At 51.6% G+C, this 21,621-nt stretch overlaps 1 protein-coding gene across 1 annotated transcript; it reads left to right on the forward strand.

The window, feature by feature from the left end:
- The first annotated feature begins 730 nt into the window (after window positions 1-730).
- On the forward strand, window positions 731-19,208 carry cisd2 (CDGSH iron sulfur domain 2). The gene is made up of 3 exons (XM_078413023.1): window positions 731-885; window positions 17,776-17,990; window positions 18,902-19,208. Exons 1-3 carry the CDS (start codon window positions 783-785, stop codon window positions 18,989-18,991), a joined length of 408 nt encoding a protein of 135 aa, XP_078269149.1. The 5' UTR covers window positions 731-782; the 3' UTR covers window positions 18,992-19,208.
- Window positions 19,209-21,621: the final 2,413 nt, after the last annotated feature.

The following is a 21,621-nucleotide window of genomic DNA, read 5'->3' on the forward strand; positions in this document are numbered from 1 at the left end:
TAGCGCGTCCACCCGATCAAGGCCCCTCACGATCTTATACGTTTCAATAAGATCGCCTCTCATTCTTCTGAACTCCAATGAGAAAAGTCCCAACCTACTTAACCTTTCCTCATATGTCAACCCCCTCATCCCTGGAATTAACCGTGTAAACCTTCTCTGCACTGCCTCCAGAGCAAGTACATCCTTTCTTAAATATGGACACCAAAAATGTCGGTGAGTTGATTATTGTGCTTGCAGACGATGCAACAATTGGTGTAGTTGTGGACAGTGAGGGAAGTTGTCAAACAATTAGACTCATGGAGCCATGTGCATGGAGACAAGCCCCTTGGCCCAATTCATTTGTGCCAGAAAATGAGGAGCGCCATCTACAGGCGAGCGGCGTGACGGCATGACGCCGGGTGAGGGTGACGTCAGTTTGGCGCGGCGTGCACGTGACGCCTTGACGCGAATGGGCACGGCGTGTGCGTGACGGCGTGACGGCATGACGTCGGGTGGGCGCGAGGGTGACGCCGGGTGGGCGCGGCGTGAGCGTGACGCCATGACGCGATTGGGCACGGCGTGACGGAACGACGCCGGGTGGGCTCGACGTGTGCGTGACGGCACGACGCCGGGTGGGCTCGACGTGTGCGTGACGGCACGACGCCGGGTGGGCTCGGCGTGACGCCGGGTAGGCGTGTGCGTGACGCCGGTGAGCGCGGCGTGACGCCATGACGCCAGGTGGGCGTGGTGTGTCGGCGTGACGCCATGACGCCGGTGGGCGCGGCGTAACGCACTCGGCCGCCATGGTGCTCGACGCTCTGGCGCGCATCGTCAAGGTGCAGCTGCCTGCCTACCTCAAGCGCATCCCCCTGCCCAGCTCCCTGCGCGGATTCACACAGCTCTCCGGTAAGGGGGAGGGGGATAGAGGGGGATGGAGGGGTGGATAGAGGGGGGAGGGGTGGATAGAGGGAGGAGGGGTGGATAGAGGGGGGAGGGGTGGATAGAGGGGGGAGGGGTGGATAGAGGGAGGAGGGGTGGATAGAGGGGGGAGGGGTGGATAGAGGGGGGAGGGGTGGATAGAGGGGGGAGGGGTGGATAGAGGGGGGAGGGGTGGATAGAGGGAGGAGGGGTGGATAGAGGGGGGAGGGGTGGTAGAGCGGGAGGGGTGGATAGAGGGGGGAGGGGTGGATAGAGGGAGGAGGGGTGGATAGAGGGGGGAGGGGTGGATAGAGGGGGGAGGGGTGGATAGAGGGAGGAGGGGTGGATAGAGGGGGAGGGGTGGATAGAGGGGGAGGGGTGGATAGAGGGAGGAGGGGTGGATAGAGGGGGGAGGGGTGGATAGAGGGGGGAGGGGTGGATAGAGGGGGGGAGGGGTGGATAGAGGGGGGAGGGGTGGATAGAGGGAGGAGGGGTGGATAGAGGGGGGAGGGGTGGATAGAGCGGGGAGGGGTGGATAGAGGGGGATGGAGGGGTGGATAGAGCGGGGAGGGGTGGATAGAGGGGGGAGGGGTGGATAGAGCGGGGAGGGGTGGATAGAGGGGGAGGGGTGGATAGAGGGGGGAGGGGTGGATAGAGGGGGGAGGGGTGGATAGAGGGGGGAGGGGTGGATAGAGGGGGGAGGGTGGATAGAGGGGGGAGGGGTGGATAGAGGGGGGAGGGGTGGATAGAGGGGGGAGGGGTGGATAGAGGGGGGAGGGGTGGATAGAGGGAGGAGGGGTGGATAGAGGGGGGAGGGGTGGATAGAGCGGGGAGGGGTGGATAGAGGGGGGAGGGGTGGATAGAGGGAGGAGGGGTGGATAGAGGGGGGAGGGGTGGATAGAGGGGGGAGGGGTGGATAGAGGGAGGAGGGGTGGATAGAGGGGGAGGGGTGGATAGAGGGGGGGAGGGGTGGATAGAGGGAGGAGGGGTGGATAGAGGGGGGAGGGGTGGATAGAGGGGGGAGGGGTGGATAGAGGGGGGAGGGGTGGATAGAGGGGGGGAGGGGTGGATAGAGGGAGGAGGGGTGGATAGAGGGGGGAGGGGTGGATAGAGCGGGGAGGGGTGGATAGAGGGGGATGGAGGGGTGGATAGAGCGGGAGGGTGGATAGAGGGGGGAGGGGTGGATAGAGCGGGGAGGGGTGGATAGAGGGGGGAGGGGTGGATAGAGGGGGGAGGGGGTGGATAGAGGGGGGAGGGGTGGATAGAGGGGGGAGGGGTGGATAGAGGGGGGAGGGGGTGGATAGAGGGGGGAGGGGTGGATTGAGGGAGGAGGGGTGGATAGAGGGGGGAGGGGGTGGATAGAGCGGGGAGGGGTGGATAGAGGGGGATGGAGGGGTGGATAGAGCGGGGAGGGGGGATAGAGGGGGGAGGGTGGATAGAGCGGGGAGGGGTGGATAGAGGGGGGAGGGGTGGATAGTGGGGGGGAGGGGGTGGATAGAGGGGGGAGGGGTGGATAGAGGGGGGAGGGGTGGATAGAGGGGGGAGGGGTGGATAGAGGGGGGAGGGGTGGATTGAGGGGGGATGGAGGGGTGGATAGAGCGGGGAGGGGTGGATAGTGGGGGGGGGGTGGATAGAGCGGGGAGGGGTGGATAGAGGGGGGAGGGGTGGATAGAGGGAGGGGGTGGATAGAGGGGGGAGGGGTGGATAGAGGGGGGAGGGGTGGATAGAGGGGAGGGGTGGATTGAGGGGGGGGGGTGGATAGTGGGGGGTGGGGTGGATTGAGGGAGGTGGGGTGGATAGAGGGGGGAGGGGTGGATAGAGGGGGGAGGGGTGGTTAGAGGGGGGAGGGGTGGATAGAGGGGGGAGGGGTGGATAGAGGGGGGTGGAGGGGTGGATAGAGCGGGGAGGGGGTGGATGAGGGGGGAGGGGTGGATAGAGGGGGGTGGGGTGGATGAGGGAGGAGGGGTGGATTGAGCGGGGAGGGGTGGATAGAGGGGGATGGAGGGGTGGTAGAGCGGGGAGGGGGTGGATAGAGGGGGGAGGGGTGGATAGAGGGGGGAGGGGTGGATAGAGGGGGGAGGGGTGGATGAGGGGGAGGGGTGGATAGAGGGGGAGGGGTGGTAGAGGGGGAGGGGTTGGTAGAGGGAGGGGTGGATTAGAGGGGGGAGGGGAGGGGGTAGAGGGAGGGGTGGATAGAGGGTGGGAGGGGTGGATAGAGGGGGGAGGGGTGGATAGAGGGGGGGAGGGGTGGATAGAGGGGGGTGGGGTGGATAGAGGGGGGAGGGGGTGATAGAGGGGGGGGGGGGGTGGATAGAGGGGGATGGGGGGGTGGATAGAGGGGGGAGGGGTGGATAGAGCGGGGAGGGGTGGATAGAGGGGGGAGGGGTGGATAGAGGGGGGAGGGGTGGATAGAGGGGGGAGGGGTGGATAGAGGGGGGAGGGGTGGATAGAGGGGGGAGGGGTGGATAGAGGGGGAGGGGTGGATAGAGGGGGGAGGGGTGGATAGAGGGGGGAGGGGTGGATAGAGGGAGGAGGGGTGGATAGAGGGGGGAGGGGTGGATAGAGGGGGGAGGGGTGGATAGAGGGGGGAGGGGTGGATAGAGGGGGGAGGGGTGGATAGAGGGGGATGGAGGGGTGGATAGAGCGGGGAGGGGTGGATAGAGGGGGGAGGGGTGGATAGAGGGGGGAGGGGTGGATAGAGGGAGGAGGGGTGGATAGAGCGGGGAGGGGTGGATAGAGGGGGATGGAGGGGTGGATAGAGCGGGGAGGGGTGGATAGAGGGGGGAGGGGTGGATAGAGGGGGGAGGGGTGGATAGAGGGGGGAGGGGTGGATAGAGGGGGGAGGGGTGGATAGAGGGGGGAGGGGTGGATAGAGGGGGATGGAGGGGTGGATAGAGCGGGGAGGGGTGGATAGAGGGAGGAGGGGTGGATAGAGGGGGGAGGGGTGGATAGAGGGGGGAGGGGTGGATAGAGGGGGGAGGGGTGGATAGAGGGGGATGGAGGGGTGGATAGAGCGGGGAGGGGTGGATAGAGGGAGGAGGGGTGGATAGAGGGGGGAGGGGTGGATAGAGCGGGGAGGGGTGGATAGAGGGGGGAGGGGTGGATAGAGGGGGGAGGGGTGGATAGAGGGGGGAGGGGTGGATAGAGGGGGATGGAGGGGTGGATAGAGCGGGGAGGGGTGGATAGAGGGAGGAGGGGTGGATAGAGGGGGGAGGGGTGGATAGAGCGGGGAGGGGTGGATAGAGGGGGGAGGGGTGGATAGAGGGGGGAGGGGTGGATAGAGGGGGGAGGGGTGGATAGAGGGGGGAGGGGTGGATAGAGGGGGGAGGGGTGGATAGAGCGGGGAGGGGTGGATAGAGGGAGGGGTGGATAGAGGGGGGAGGGGAGGGGATAGAGGGAGGGGTGGATAGAGGGGGGAGGGGTGGATAGAGGGGGGAGGGGTGGATGGAGGGGGGAGGGGTGGATGGAGGGGGGAGGGGTGGATGGAGGGGGGAGGGGTGGATGGAGGGGGGAGGGGTGGATGGAGGGGGGAGGGGTGGATGGAGGGGGGAGGGGTGGATGGAGGGGGGAGGGGTGGATAGAGGGAGGGGAGGGGATAGAGGGAGGAGGGGTGGATAGAGGGGGAGGGGTGGATAGAGGGAGGGGTGGATAGAGGGGGGAGGGGAGGGGATAGAGGGAGGGGTGGATAGAGGGAGGAGGGGAGGGGATAGAGGGAGGATTATGTGGAAGGGAGGACAAGGTACTGGGGGTCTTTGGGGAAGGGTGGGGGATATAGAGGGGATGGGGATAGAGAGGGGATGGGGATAGAGAGGGGTGGGGATAGAGTGGGGTGGGGATAGAGTGGGGTGGGGATAGAGTGGGGTGGGGATAGTGTGGGTTGTGAAAAGTGGGGAGGGAGGGGTGGGGATAGAGGGGTGTCTGGGGAGGGGTGGGGATAGAGGGGGCGGTTTGTGAGGACTGGGGCCGCACAGCTGGGAGGGGGCGGTGGGAGAGGGGAAACCGCAGGGCCTTCACACCTCCCTGGCAACACCCACCCCCAGCCTCACAGGTGAGTTGCCAGCCCACCGGGACTGTAGTTGGAGATAGAATGGTGTTGACCTGCACTGTTGCCTGTCCATTCGCTCCTCAGATGCTGCCTGACCCACCGAGTTCCTCAACTTTTCAGCATCAGCTGTTCCTTGTGGCTGTCTCTCAGTCAACTCATGTTGAGTTTATTGTGATTATGCACACATATGATGAGGACTAACCTCGGATTAGAGCTGTGCTGGTCGGTTCAAGAACCTGATTGTTGCAGGAAAGTAGCTGTTCCTGAACGTGGTGGTTGGTGTGGGACTTCAGGCGTCTGTACCTCCTGCCTGATGGCAGCAGTGAGAAGATGGCACGGCCGGGATGGTGGGGATCCTTGATGATAGATGTCTCCTTCTTGGGGCAGCGCCCGGTGTAGATGCTCTCGATGGTGGGGAGGGCCGTGCCCGTGATGGACCAGGCTGAGTCCCTCACTCTCTGCATCCTCTTACGTTCCTGTCTGTTAGAATTGCCGTACCTGACCGCGATGCAACCTGTTACAATACTGTCCGCAGTGCATTTGTGGAAGTTTGTTGGTAATCATTGATATGCCGAATAGTCTAACAAACAAGCCAGACCTGTTGCAGGGTCAAGTGCTGGAAAGTGGAGTTAGATGAGGGTACCATTTGTGACTTGCATGAATGGGTGTGATGGGTAAATGGTCTGTATGATAAGTTTGTTATGATTCTCGATGGCACAGACATTTACTTGAGCTATTTTCCCCTCCAAATGCTGGAATCTGGAGCAACAATCTGGAGGGACAGAATGGTTGACGTTCTGGATCGAAAAGCTTTACATCTGATCCAGGGTGTCAACTGAAAAGGTCCACTGTTCCTTCCCATCGCAGTTAATGTCCAACAGCTGAGCTCTTCCAGAAGATAGACACAGAGTGCTGGAGTAGCTCAGTGGGTCAGGCAGCATCTGTGGAGAGAAGGAATGGGTGACGTTTGGGGTCGAGGCCGGTCTTCCGGAAGATTGTTTGCTGCTTACTCTATTGTTTACTTTCACCCTTTTTATCAGCCTTTGTGAAATTTTAGACACCGGCATTTTTCCGTCTCACCACCAATGTTCTCAATATCGTTTGTCTTTCCTTTCAATTTGATGCAATCCTTGACTTAAACATGGATGAATTTACGTTATTTCAGTCTTTATTTCTCAGTGGTTAGTCTTTGAGATGGACAAAATGTCTCTTTAAATGTCTGCCACTGCATATTTGCATCTTTCCTGTAACGTGATGACCAGCATTCTACGCAGCGTGTAGTTTAATTAACAAATACAGTTTTAATACACATCTTTCCTGCTTATTCTGTGTTTTTTCTAATGAAGAAAAAGTCCCATATCCTTAAGCCTGTACTGCCCTTCCTGCTACCTTTCTAAATATGTGGATGTACAGTCCAAGGGCTCTCTGTTTTCCTGCACTTCGCAGGTCAGGATCTTGGAGTGGATGTGCACAATTCCTTGCCTCATACCTTGCCAACTCTTTGTTTTGCATTGAAGGTAGACACAAAATGCTGGAGTAACTCAGCGGGTTAGGCAGCATCGCGAGAGAGAAGGAATAGGTGACGTTTTGGGTCGAGACCCTTCTTCAGACTCATTGTTTTGCATTTCTTGGGTTAAGTTCCATTTGTCACTTTTTTGTCCAAATATTCTGCACCTTCCTGTAGTCTCTAGCTTTTCTCAACACCAATCCCACAGCCCGTTTTTGATTTATCATGCCCCTTACGTTCATTTAAATCATTAACACTTAGAAACATAGAAATTAGGTGAAGGAAGAGGCCATTCGGTCCTTCGAGCCAGCACCGCCATTCATTGTGATCATGGCTGATCATCCACAATCAGTAACCCGTGCCTGCCTTCTCCCCATATCCCTTGATTCCACTAGCCCCTAGCAACTCTACCGCTGTGCCACCGTGCTGCCCGTTACTTGTCCTTAAGTTAGGTTCATAGGTTCCATTTTCTCACCAAGATCTGAGTGCAATTGAACGAGGAGTTTGTACGTTCTCCCCGTGACCTGCGTGGGTTTGCTCCGAGATCTTCGGCTTCCTCCCACACTCCAAAGACGTGCAGGTTTGTAGGTTAATTGGCTTGGTAAATGTAAAAATTGCCCCTAGTGTGTGTAGGATAGTGTTAATGTGTGGGGATCGCTGGTCGGCGCGGACCCGGTGGGCCGTAAGGGCCTGTTTCCGCGCTGTATCTTTAAACTAAACTAATTAGCCAAGTATGTTTTGCAACATACAAGGAATTTGAACCAGCATCTGCAGAATTTAAACCAGCAGTTCTCTCCTACACATGTAATGTTCTATGTTGATCTTGACTCGCTGACTCACTGTGAGCCTAGGTTCGGCCCCCACCACAGGCGTTGTACAGTTACCCACACACCACACCAGGTCCCGTTCACCCTCTGCTGACTGTCCCCAGAATTAGCAGCAAGTAATAGACATATTGTGCATCTGGAAACGGCTCACTAAATGTCCTTGGCAAACTAAAAGTATTCGTGCCTATCAGCTTCCATCACTGAGCCCTGGGATTTTGATGCAAAAGTTAACACCTCTAAAGTGTTTAGAGAATCCAAGATCCATCGGAGCTCCTAACGCTTACGGAATCCAGATATCAACTGCAGAAGGAACTTTACTCCTATACTCAAATCCTCTTCTTTTGCCTTCATAACGAGAGGATTTGAGTATCGGAGTAAAGAGGTTCTTCTGCAGCTGTACAGGGCCCTGGTGAGACCGCATCTGGAGTATTTTGTGCAGTTTTGGTCTCCCAATTTGAGGAAGGACATCCTTGCTGTTGAGGCAGTGCAGCATAGGTTCACGAGGTTAATCCTTGGGATGGCATGGATAGAAAATTGGTTGACAGACAGAAAGCAAAGAGTGGGGATAAATGGGTCCCTTTCGGAATGGCAGGCAGTGACCAGTGGGGTACCGCAAGGTTCGGTGCTGGGACCCCAGCTATTTACGATATACATTAATGACTTAGACGAAGGGATTAAAAGTACCATTAGCAAATTTGCAGATGATACTAAGTTGGGGGGTAGTGTGAATTGTGAGGAAGATGCAATAAGGCTGCAGGGTGACTTGGACAGGTTGTGTGAGTGGGCGGATACATGGCAGATGCAGTTTAATGTAGATAAGTGTGAGGTTATTCACTTTGGAAGTAAGAATAGAAAGGCAGATTATTATCTGAATGGTGTCAAGTTAGGAGGAGGGGGAGTTCAACGAGATCTGGGTGTCCTAGTGCATCAGTCAATGAAAGGAAGCATGCAGGTACAGCAGGCAGTGAAGAAAGCCAATGGAATGTTGGCCTTCGTAACAAGAGGAGTTGAGTATAGGAGCAAAGAGGTCCTTCTACAGTTGTACCGGGCCCTGGTGAGACCGCACCTGGAGTACTGTGTGCAGTTTTGGTCTCCAAATTTGAGGAAGGATATTCTTGCTATGGAGGGCGTGCAGCGTAGGTTCACTAGGTTAATTCCCGGAATGGCGGGACTGTCGTATGCTGAAAGGCTGGAGCGATTGGGCTTGTATACACTGGAATTTAGAAGGATGAGGGGGGATCTTATTGAAACATATAAGATAATTAGGGGATTGGACACATTAGAGGCAGATAACATGTTCCCAATGTTAGGGGAGTCCAGAACAAGGGGCCACAGTTTGAGAATAAGGGGTAGGCCATTTAGAACGGAGATGAGGAAGAACTTTTTCAGTCAGAGGGTGGTGAAGGTGTGGAATTCTCTGCCTCAGAAGGCAGTGGAGGCCAGTTCGTTGGATGCTTTCAAGAGAGAGCTGGATAGAGCTCTTGAGGATAGCGGAGTGAGGGGGTATGGGGAGAAGGCAGGAACGGGGTACTGATTGAGTGATCAGCCATGATCGCATTGAATGGCGGTGCTGGCTCGAAGGGCTGAATGGCCTACTCCTGCACCTATTGTCTATTGTCTATTGTCTACTGACTGTCATATGAGGAAAGACTGGGCTTGTATTCACTGGAATTTAGGATGAAAGGGGATCTTATAGAGACGTATAAAATTATAAAAGGACTGGACAAGGTAGATGCAGGAAAGATGTTCCCAATGTTGGTGAAGTCCAGAACCAGGGGCCACAGTCTAAGAATAAAGGGGAGACCATTTAAAACTGAGGTGAGAAGGAACTTTTTCACCCAGAGAGTTGTGAATTTGTGGAATTTGCTGCCACAGAAGGCAGTGGAGGCCAATTCACTGGATGGATTTAAAATAGAGTTAGATAGAGCTCTTGGGACTAGTGGAATCAAGGGATATGGGGAGAAGGCAGGCACGGGTTACTGAGTGTGTACTCACGTGTATGTTACAGTTTTGTTTCTGGTTTAACAGGAATTACTTTGTCTCTGAATTGAGTTCTCACCTAAACGCATCTTCAGTCGACTGTGTATGTATTTAAATGTAGGATTATTAAACTGATGTTTTAAAAGAAATAGTGTAATTTCTCTAACCAGTGGGTGGCACGGTGGCTCAGCGATAGAGCTGCTGCCTCACAGAGCTAGAAACCCAGGTTTCATCTTGACCTTGAGTGCTGTCTGTGTGGAGTTTGCTTGTTCTCCCTGTGACCGCGTGGGTTTCCTCCTATATCCCAAAGGCATACAGGTCTGTAGGTTAATTGGCCTCTTAAATTGTCCCTAGTGTGTAGGATATGAAATTGGGATAACATAGAATTAGTGTGGACTCGGTGGGCAGAAGGGCCTGTTTCCATGCAGTATCTCTAAACTAGTTATTTTCGTGCAGGTAGTGTAGAACAAGCATTGTTGAAACTATTGCTGGATCTTGCAGGTGACGCTCGAGTGTGAATGGGCCAAGTATCGTTCTTTATTATTGGATAATGCAAGCGTTCCAATAGTTGGCGTAGGGATGTTCAAATTCTGTTTCCTGTTTGGATAAACTTGAACATTGAGCAAACACAGTGCTGGAGTAACTCAGTCTTGCGTTTTGCTCACGGTTCCAGCATCTGCAGATAGACACAAAAAGCTAGAGTAACTCAACGGGTCAGACAGCTTCTCTGGAGAAAAGGAATAGGTGACATTTCGGGTCTCCACGTCTCAGACCCTTCTGAAAAAGGGTCGAGACTCGAAACGTCACCTATTCCTTTTCTCCAGAGATGCTGCCTGAGCCGTTGAGTTACTCCAGCACTCTGTGTCCATGTTCTCCAGAGATGCTGCCTGGCCCGCTGAGTTACTCCAGCACTCTGTGTCCATGTTCTCCAGAGATGCTGCCTGAGCCGTTGAGTTACTCCAGCACTCTGTGTCCATGTTCTCCAGAGATGCTGCCTGGCCCGCTGAGTTACTCCAGCACTCTGTCCATGTTCTCCAGAGATGCTGCCTGAGCCGCTGAGTTACTCTGGCCTTTTGGGTCTATTTTCGGTTTAAACCAGCATCTGCAGTTCCGTGTGTCTCCATTTAACTGTAACGTGAACATCTTGGACTTGAGTTCATGCAAAGAGTGTGGTGTTGGGTGGTGCTGGCGAATGCTTCAGCTGGTGGAGAAACACTCAGAAAGATGCAAGTTTCATTGCAATAGAGGTTGCAGTTTGTGCAGGGGATGCAAAGACCAGTTACTTTTGAAGGATGTAAGAAGCATAGTCAGAATGGTTAGGGCGGTCATGGTGGTGCAGCGGTAGAGTTGCTGCCTTTACAGCGAATGCAGCGCCGGAGACCCGGGTTCCATCCCGACTACGGGTGCTGTCTGTACGGAGTTTGTACGTTCTCCCCGTGGCCTGCGTGGGTTTCTCTGAAATCTTCGGTTTCCTCCCACACTCCAAAGACGTGCAGGTTTGTAGGTTAATTGGCTTGGTAAATGTAAAAATTGTCCCTGGTGGGTGTAGGACAGTGTTAGTGTGCGGGGATCGCTGGTCGGTGCGGACCCGGTGGGCCAAAGGGCCTGTTTCCGCGCTGTAGATCTAAACTAAACTAAAGAAGGCAGTTCCCTGATTTATTCCTGACTAAGCAAAACCATAAGACAGGAAGAATGTATTTAGTGCCCTTCATGCAGAGGAAGAAATCTATTTAAAGGAAGCCATCTGTAGTTAGCACGGCGTGAACTGTTCATTTTCTTTCTCATCACCTCTACCTAATCTACTGAAGGTTTGCAGAACTTTATTTCTATTACTGATTTCCAGAATCCCTGCACATTGTTTATAAACCCTACAGGAATTAGAGTTTCTAGTTATGCATTTTAATATTTTGGAGGTTGGTTAAAGTGGCGAAAAAAATTGTAGTTGGGCCGGTTTCTTCTCTTGAGAAAGAGCAATGTTTAACATATAACATATAACATATAACAACTACAGCATGGAAACAGGCCTGTCCGGCCCTACCAGTCCACGCCGACCATTCTCCCTGACCTAGTCTCATCTACCTGCACTCAGACCATAACCCTCCAATCCCCTCCTATCCATATACCTATCCAATTTACTCTTAAATAATAAAATCGAGCCAGCCTCCACCACTTCCACCGGAAGCCCATTCCATACAGCCACAACCCTCTGAGTTTATTTGTTAAATTACTAACTTAAACCTGTTGGTCAGCTCAGTCCAGATTCTGACCAAGAGTAGATCTTTTCAGCTCTCCTTCCACTCCTCCCACTTCCTCCAAGTCCAAGGCGTAGCTATGGGCACCCGCATGTGCCCCAGCTATGCCTGCCTCTTTGTAGGGTATGCCGAACAATCCCTGTTCCAGGCGTACACTGGCCCTATCCCCGAACTCTATCTCCGCTACATTGATGACTGCATCGGTGCTACCTCCTGCACCCGTGCAGAACACGTGGACTTCATCAACTTCACCACCAATTTCCATCCTGCACGCACATTTACTTGGACCATCTCCGACACCTCCCTCCCCTTTCCTGATCTCACCGTCTCCATCACAGGAAATAGACCATTGACTGACATCTATTACAAACGCACTGACTCCCTCAACCAGTAGTATAAGAAAATAACTGCAGATGCTGGTACAAATCGATTTATTCACAAAATGCTGGAGTAACTCAGCAGGTCAGGCAGCATCTCGGGAGAGAAGGAATGGGTGACGTTTCGGGTCGAGACCCTCCCTCAACCATCTCGACTGCACTTCTTCCCACCCTGCATCCTGCAAAACTCTATCCCTACTCCCAATTCCGTCTACGCCGCATCAGCGCCTAAGTAGAGGTGTTCCATACGAGATGTCCTCATTCTTTAGGGAACAGCGGTTCCCCTCTCCCATAGAGATGAGGCCCTCACTCGTGTCTCCTCGGTACCCTGCAGCTCCGCCCTTGCTCCCCCTCCTGCTAGTCGCAACAGAGACAGAGTCTTCCTAGTCCTCACCTTCCACCCCATCAGCCGTCGCACACAACACATAATCCTCTGACATTTCCACCACCTCCAACGGGATCCCACCACAAACAAAATCTTCCCATCTCCACCCCTTTCCGCCTTCCGCAGAGACTGTTCCCTCCGCAACTCCCTGGTTAACTGGTCCCAAACCACCCCCTCCCCAGGTACCTTCCCCAGCAACCACAGAAGATGCAACACCTGTCCCTACACCTCCTCCCTCGACTCTGTCCAGGGACCCCAACAGTCCTTTCAGGTTGGGCAGAGGTTCACTTGCACCTCCTCCAACCTCATCTACTGTATCCGCTGTTCAAGATGTGGACTCTTACACATCGGCGAGACCAAAAGCAGACTGGGCCATCGTATCGCAGAACACCTTCGCTCAGCCCGCCTGAACCAACCTGATCTCCCGGTTGCTGGACACTTTAATTCCCCATCCCATTCCCACACTGACCTTTCTGTCCTCGGTCTCCTCCATTATCAGAGTGAGGCCAAACGCAAATTGGAGGAACAGCATCTCATATTTTGCTTGGGCAGCTTGCAGCCCAGTGGTGTGAATATTGATTTCTCTCACTTCAGGTAGCCCCAGCATTCCCTCTCTCTCTGTCCCTCCCCCACCCAAGTCACACCAGCTTCTCGTTTTCACCCAACAAACAGCTCACAACGGCCTGTTTCCTTTACCATCGTGACTTTTTTCCATATCTTTCATTCATTGTTCTTTATCTCTCCACATCACCATCTATATGTCTTGTTTCCCTTATCCGTAACCAGTCTGAAGAAGGGTCTCGACCCGAAACGTCACCCATTCCTCCTCTCCAGAATTACTCCAGCACTCTGTGTCCATGTTCTCCAGAGATGCTGCCTGACCCGCTGAGTTACTCCAGCACTCTGTGTCCATGTTCTCCAGAGATGCTGCCTGACCCGCTGGGTTACTCCAGCACTCTGTGTCCACGTTCTCCAGAGACGCTGCCTGACCCGCTGAGTTACTCCAGTTTTTTGTGTCTTATCTTCAGTTTAACCCATCATCTGCAGTTCCTTCTCACACACTTTTCAGCTCACAATGTCTGTGCTGAATATGCTGAACAAATGAAGTTAAATGAATCCTTCTGCTTCCATGTGCCATCCCCAGCAGCACTTTCCAAACAGTCACCACCCTGTGTGGAAAAATTATACTTGCCCCACACGTACTTGGACAGAAACATGGATTTGTTTAGTTTAGTTTAGAGTTTAGTTTAGAGATACAGCACGGAAACAGGCCCTTCGGCCCATCGGGTCCGCGCCGACCAGCGATCCCCGCACATTAACACTATCCTACACCCACTAGGGATAATTTTTACATTTACCAAGCCAATTTACCTACAAACCTGCACGTCTGGAGTGTGGGAGGAAACCGAAGATCTCGGAGAAAACCCACGCAGGTCACGGGGAGAACGTGCAAACTCCGTACAGACAGCACTCGTAGTGGGGATGGAACCCGGGTCTCCGGCGCTGCATTCGCTGTAAGGCGGCAACTCTACCGCTGCACCACCGTGACCGCCCTTGGATTGGATAGGAGAGGTTTAGAGGGATAAGGGGAAAACACAGGCAGGCGGGACTATCCTAGATGGGCATCTTGATCGGCATGGATGCTTGGGGCTGAAGGGCCTGTTTCCGCTGGTAGGACTGTATTTAATGGTAGAAGTTTAATTTCAGGCTCTCCTATTTTTGATATCGTCTCGGCCTCGTTCAGCAGGGAGTGAAGAAAGCTAATGGCATGTTGCCCTTCATAACGAGAGGATTTGAGTATAGGAGCAAAGAGATCCTTCTGCAGTTATATAGGGCCCTGGTGAGGCCACATCTGGTATTGTGTGCAGTTTTGGTCTAATTTGAGGAAGGACGTCCTTGCTATTGAGGCAGCGTAGGTTCACGAGGTTAATCCCCGGGATGGCAGGACTGTCATATGAGACTGTCAGATTGGATAGACTGGGCTTGTATTCACTGGAGTTTAGAAGGACGAGAGGGAATCTTATAGAGACGTATAAAATTATAAAAGGACTGGACAAGCTAGATGCAGGAAAAATGTTCCTAATGTTGGGGAAGTCCAGAACCAGGGGCCACAGTCTAAGAATAATAATATATTCCTTTATTCGTCCCACATCGGGAAAATTCGCAGTGTTACAGCAGCAAAGTGGATAGCAAGATATCATAAATAAAAGTAAAGACAAGGATAAATTGTCATCAGTTTACTGTGTGTTCCTTAACTCTTACTGTTGACTCATCTGCTGGGAGCAGTGCTGGTTGTGCAGTCTCACAGCAGCGGGAAGGAAGGACATCCTATATCTCTCCTTCACGCACTTGGGGTGAAGGAGTCTGTCACTGAAGGAGCTACTCAGTGCAGTGACAGTGTCCTGCATGGGGTGGGAGTCGTTGTCCAGCAGCAATGTTAGCTTTGCCATCATTCTCCTCTCTCCCACCACCTGCACTGAGTCGAGGGGGCAACCCAGGACAGAGCTGGCCTTCCTGACCAGCTTGTCGAGTCTCTTCCCTTCCACCGCTGAGATGCTGCTGCTCCAGCAGACCACTCCATAGAAGATGGCTGATGCAACCACCGTGTTGTAGAAGGTCCTTAGGAGTGCCCCCTGCACTCCAAAGGACCTGAGTCTCCTTAGCAGATAAAGTAAAAGGAATGTAAAAGGAATCTTAAGAAGGAAATTAGAAAAGCAAAAAAAGATATGAGGTTGCTTTGGCAAATAATGTAAAAGTAAACCCCAAGGGTTTCTACAGATATGTCAATAGCAAAAGGATAGCGAGGGACAAAATTGGTCCATTAGAGAGTCAGAGTGGACAGCTATGTGCTGAGCCGGAAGAAATGGGGGAGATTTAAACAATTTCTTTTCTTCGGTATTCACCAAGGAGAAGGATATTGAATTATGCGAGGTAAGCGAAACAAGTAGAGTAGTGATGGAAACCATGAGGATCAAAGAAGAGGAGGTACGGACACTTTAAAAATATATAAAAGTGGATAAGTCTCCAGGTCCTGACAGGATATTCCCTAGGACATTGAGGGAAGTTAGTGCAGAAATAGCAGGGGCTATGACGGAAATATTTCAAACGTCATTAGAAACGGGGATGGTGCCGGAAGATTGGTGCATTGCGCATGTTGTGCCCTTGTTTAAAAAAGGTTCTAAAAGTAAACCTAGCAATTATAGACCTGTTAGTTTGATGTCTGTGGTGGGAAAATTAATGGGAAAGATACTTAGGGACAATATATATAAACATATGGATAAACAAGGCCTGATTAGGAACAGTCAACATGGATTTGTGCCTGGAAGGTCATGTTTGACTAATCTTCTTGAATTTTTTGAAGAGGTTACCAGGGAAATTGATGAGGGCAAGGCTGTGGATGTTGTCTATATGGACTTCAGTAAGGCATTTGACAAAGTTCCACATGGAAGGTTGATTAAGAAGGTTAAATCGTTGGGTATTAATAGTGAAGTTGCAAGATGGATTCAACAATGGCTGAATGGGAGATACCAGAGGGTAATGGTTGACAACTGTATGTCAGGCTGGAGGCCAGTGTCTAGTGGAGTACCCCAAGGATCTGTGTTGGGTCCGCTGTTGTTTGTCGTTTACATCAATGATCTGGATGATGGTGTGGCAAATTGGATTAGTAAGTATGCAGATGATACGAAGATAGGTGGTGGTGTTAATAATGAAGTAGATTTTCAAAGTCTACAGAGAGACTTGGGCCTTTTGGAAGGGTGGGCTGAAAGATGGCAGATGGAGTTTAATGCTGATAAGTGTGAGGTGCTGCATTTTGGTAGGACAAATCAAAATAGGACGTACAGGGTAAATGGTAGGGAATTGAGTAATGCAGTGGAACTGAGGGATCTGGGAATAACTCTGCATTGTTCCCTGAAGGTGGAATCTCATGTGGATAGGGTGGTGAAGAAGGCGTTTGGTATGCTTGCCTTTATAAGTCAGAGCATCGAATATAGAAGTTGGGATGTAATGTTAAAATTGTACAAGGCATTGGTGAGGCCGAATCTGGAATATGGTGTGCAGTTCTGGTCGCCAAATTATAGGAAGGATGTCAACAAAATAGAGAGAGTACAGAGGAGATTTACTAGAATGTTGCCTGGGTTTCAGCACTTAAGCTACAGAGAGATTGAACAGGTTGGGTCTTTATTCTTTGGAGCGCAGAAGGTTAAGGAGGGACTTGATAGAGGTTTTTAAAATTTTAAGAGGGACGGACAGAGTTGACGTGGGTAAGCTTTTCCCTTTGAGAGTGGGGAAGATTCAAACAAGGGGGCATAACTTCAGAATTAAGGGACAAAAGTTTAGGGGTAACATGAGGGGTAACTTCTTTACTCAGAGGGTGGTGGCTGTATGGAATGAGCTTCCGGTGGAGGTGGTGGAGGCAGGCTCGATTTTATTATTTAAGAGTAAATTAGATAGGTATATGGATGGGAAGGGATTGGAGGGTTATGGTCTGAGAGCAGGTAGATGGGACTAGGTCGGAGAAAGTGTTCGGCATGGACTAGAAGGGCCAAACTGGCCTGTTTCCGTGCTGTAATTGTTGTATGGTTATATGGTTATATGGTTAAAGTCTGCTCTGGCCCTTTCTGTATAGCGCATCGATGTTTTCAGTCCAGTCCAGTTTATTGTTGAGGTAGACACCCAGGTACTTGTAAGAATCCACCCTCTCGATGTCCATTCCCTGGATGTTCACCGGTGTCGGGGGGACCTGGCTGCACCTGCGGAAATCTACCACCATCTCCCTGGTTTTCCCCGCGTTGATCCGGAGGCAGTTCCACTGGTACCAGTCCACAAACTCCTTGATCAGTTCTCTGTACGCCCTGTCCTCATCGCCCGTGATGAGGCCGACGATGGCAGAGTCGTCAGAGAACCTCTGTAGATAGCAGTTTGCAGAGCTGTGCCTGAAGTCCGCAGTGTACAGGGTGAACAAGAATGGAGCTAGCACTGTTCCCTGCGGAAACCCAGTGCTGCAGACCACCCTGTCCGAGACCAGGTCCTTTGTCCTCACATACTGTGGTCGGTTGGTGAGGTAGTCCAGAATCCAGGATGTGAGGTGGTGATCCACTCCTGTGCGCTCCAGCTTGCCCCCCAGAAGCCCCGGCTGGATGGTGTTGAATGCACTGAAGAAATCAAGGGGAGACCATTTAAAACTGAGGTGAGAAGAAACCTTTTTCACCCAGAGAGTTGTGAATTTGTGGAATTCTCTGCTACAGAGGGCAGTGGAGGCCAATTCACTGGATGAATTTAAAAGAGAGTTGGATAGAGCTCTAGGGGCTAGTGGAATCAAGGAATATGGGGAGAAGGCAGGCACGGGTTACTGATTGTGGATGATCAGCCATGATCACAATGAATGGCGGTGCTGGCTCGAATGGCCAAATGGCCTCCTCCTGCACCTATTGTCTATGTTTCTATCAAACAGTGGAAGTCCAGTCTAGCTCGTGTTTGATGTGAGCCTTGTCTTGTTGCCTCCAGTTGCAGAATGGCTGCGGTTGCTGCCGTTTCTCGGTGTCCTGGCCCTGCTGGGGTACCTGGCCATTCGGCCCTTCATTCTCCGGAAGAAGCAGCAGAAGGACAGCTTGATCAACCTGAAGATCCAGAAGGAGAATCCGAAGGTGGTGAATGAGATCAATATCGAGGACCTGCAGTTCACCAAGGCGGCGTACTGCCGTTGTTGGAGATCCAAGACGGTAATAAGTAGAGCTCTGCTGAACCTGCTTCATCACCTCAGATATGTGCGGGTTACGGTGTCGCAGTGGTAGAGTCGCTGCCTTACAGCGAATGCAGCGCCGGAGACCCGGGTTCCATCCCCACTACGGGTGCCGTCTGTACGGAGTTTGTACGTTCTCCCCGTGACCTGCGTGGGATTTCTCCGAGATCTTCGGTTTCCTCCCACACTCCAAAGACGTGCAGGTTTGTAGGTTAATTGGCTTGGTAAATGTAAACATTGTCCCTAGTGGGTATAGGATGGTGTTAATGTGCGGGGATCGCTGGTCGGCACGGACCCGGTGGGCCGAAGGACCTGTTTCCGCGCTGTATCTCTAAACTAAACTAAACTACAGATCAGACGCCCCCGTCTGCCCGTCTGAGCTCGGGCATGTTCCTCACATTCGAGACTGAAAACTCCAGCTTGGGATTGCAGGCAGAACACTTGCCCATGAACAGCCTGAGTACAATGTACACGTGACGATGGCAGGAGCAGGGAAAGCATGGATCACCAACTGCAGGCTCAGCCTCCTGGCCCTCCAGGGTAGAGCCAGCAGACGGCCCATTTGACCCACCATGTTCCTGCTGGCCATTGGCATGACTAGTGGAATCAAGGGATATGGGGAGAAGGCAGGCATGGGTTACTGATTGTGGATGATCAGCCATGATCACAATGAATGGTGGTGCTGGCTCAAAGGGCCTAATGGCCTCCTCCTGCACCTATTTTCTGTGTGAACGGGTGATTGATGGTCGGCGTAGACCCGGTGGGCTGAAGGGCCTGTTTCCACGCTGTATCTCTAAACTAGACCAAACTGGTCATGACCTTGGGGCACTAGAAGAACCTGTGAGCCTGCTTTGAGCTGGGACTGAGTCTGTGGTTTCATTTCTTTTCCAGTTCCCTGTATGTGACGGATCTCACAAGAAGCACAATGAGCTGACCGGAGATAACGTGGGTCCATTGATAATTAAGAAGAAAGAAGTATAAACATTTTTATTATCTTTAGTCCTGTGATGTGTTGATCATGTGATGTAAAGATTTTCTAAACTACAATCTTGAATATTGACAGTCCAGTAAATATACTTTTACAGATTTGCACAAGTCGTGAAGCTTTATCACTAAACGTCAGTTGTAATTTGTCAATGTACAGTAATTATAATTGTTGCATTCTACGGTTTTTCATTAAAAAATTACTGATTAAACTTGTGTCGTGAATTTAATGATATCTTTGAATTTGTACGAAATTTATGCTGACTGTTTGGAATTAGAGGTGAATGGCAGTTTGGGTAAGAGAAATTTGTCCTATCCTGAGAAAAAACTTTTTCACCCAGAGAGTTGTGAATCTGGAATTCTCTGCCACAAAGGGCAGTGGAGGCCAATTCACTGGATGAATTTACAAGAGAGTTAGATAGAGCTCTAGGGGCTAGTGGAATCAAGGGATATGGGGAGAAGGCAGGCACGGGTTACTGATTGTGGATGATCAGCCATGATCACAATGAATGGCGGTGCTGGCTCGAAGGGCCGAATGGCCTCCTCCTGCACCTATTTTCTATGTTTCTAATCCTTACCACAAAATCTGTGGTAAGAATTGACTCTTACAAAATTTATGTGAAAAAGCGCTATCTTCTCAACTCATTTGATGCAGATGGCACGGCTTCACGTTGCAGAGAATTACAATGTGGACAGTTGTTGAGGAACCCTGCTCATCTCCCTGTAACACGGGGGGCTCCTGCAAGTGGTGTATGTTAGACTTTGACCTGGTGTATTGAAGAGACTCAATTGTACGTAATGACCTTCTGAAGGGTTCAGAAAATATTTACGAGGATGTTGCCAGGACTAGAGGGTGTGAGCTATAGGGTGAGGTTGAGTAGGCAACCATGGAGCGCAGGAGGATGAGGGGAGATCTTATAGAGGTGTACAAAATCATGAGAGGAATAGATCGGGTAGATGCACAGAGTCTTTTACTCAGAGTAGGGGAATCGAGGACCAGAGGACATAGGTTCAAGGTGAAGGGGAAAAGATTTAATAGGAATTCGAGGGGTAGCTTTTTCACACAGAGGGTGGTGGGTGTATGGAACAAGCTGCCAGAGGAGGTAGTTGAGGCTGGGACTATCCCATCCTTTAAGAAACAGTTGGACTGGTACATGGATAGGACGGGTTTGGAGGGTTATGGGCCAAGCGCAGGCAAGTGGGACTATAGTAGCTGGGACATGTTGGCCGGTGTGGGCAAGTTGGGCTGAAGGGCCTGTTTCCACACTGTATCATTCTATGACTCTAGTGTAGCTGGGACATGTTGGCCGGTGTGGGCGAGTTGGGTTGAAGGGCCTATTTCCACACTGTATCACTCTGTGACTGAAGAGCTTGCTTCTTTAATTGAGTTGTTCACAGTAGCAGTGTTACTGCCAACACAGTACATCTTGTGCACCATGAGTAATATGCGAGCTTGTCTTCGCTAATGTTCCCAGTTACCGGTTGTCATGGGTGCTGCGACTGGTCAGTGGTCTGAATTACTTTTCCATGACCATGGTTGTTTGATTAATTTCCTACTGTAATGCCGCACGATCCTTTGGTGCAGATTTGGTAGCAGCTCCCAGAATTCAATTTATGGCTTTTGGAAGTCCCTGCAGCAATTTAGTACTTTAAAAGGACATTTTGTTTGGTGTGAGTTTTTGAAAGAACTTGAGAGAGGATTGTTGAACAAGTGGATTTACAATTTTACTGAAGCCAATTGGCCTACAAACCTATACGTCTTTGGAGCGTGGGAGGAAACTGGAGAACCGGGAGAAAATCCACACAGGTCACGGGGAGAACGTGCGAACTCCGTACAGGCAGCACCGGTAGTCACGATTGAGCCAGGTGTGAGGCAGCAACTCTACCAGTGCACCACTGAGCGCTACCGTGTGTAGAGCTTGTACATACAGATGAATTCTTGGTAGTCCAGCGGGATGCATTTGACCTCTACTGTGGAACTGCAGGCATCTGGGAACTCAGCTTGTAGATCCACTTTGGACTTGAGAGCTGTTCGGCTTACATTTCACAGGAACGGAATCCTGGGAAGGACCTGCAGAATCTTTTGTGGTTGTAACTGAGAAACTAATAGTAAGGCAATAGGGGTCATCTATGGGCATGGTGTATGTGGTGAGGAATTACCAATGGTGTTACAGGCGCACATGGTGATGAAGAAAACTTGTTTTGGTATGCTGGATCAGTCAGAACTGAATACACAGTATAGAACTCTGCTGGAGTAACTCAGTGGGTCAGGCAGCATCTTTAGAGGATGTGAATAGGCAATGTTTTGGGTCGGGACCCTTCGGACTCCGTTGAATAAAAAGTTGGGAGGATCAGTTGCAGTTGTACGGAATGTTGGTGAGGCTGCACTTGGAGTATTGTGTTCAATCTTGCTCACCCTGCCGTAGGAAAGATGCCATTAAACTGGAAAGAGTGCAGGGAAAATTAAGGGAGATATTGACATTAAAAAAAGCAAACATACCATACTTAGTCGACCAGTCTACCTGTGTTATCACATTCTGGGAACGATAGACTTGTACTCTAAGGTATTTTCAATAACACATCCCAGGGTCTGGCCATTCACTGTATGTTCTGCCCTGCTGTAACTT

The sequence above is a fragment of the Rhinoraja longicauda genome, chromosome 1, assembly GCF_053455715.1.
Source record: "Rhinoraja longicauda isolate Sanriku21f chromosome 1, sRhiLon1.1, whole genome shotgun sequence".
NCBI lineage: Eukaryota > Metazoa > Chordata > Chondrichthyes > Rajiformes > Arhynchobatidae > Rhinoraja > Rhinoraja longicauda.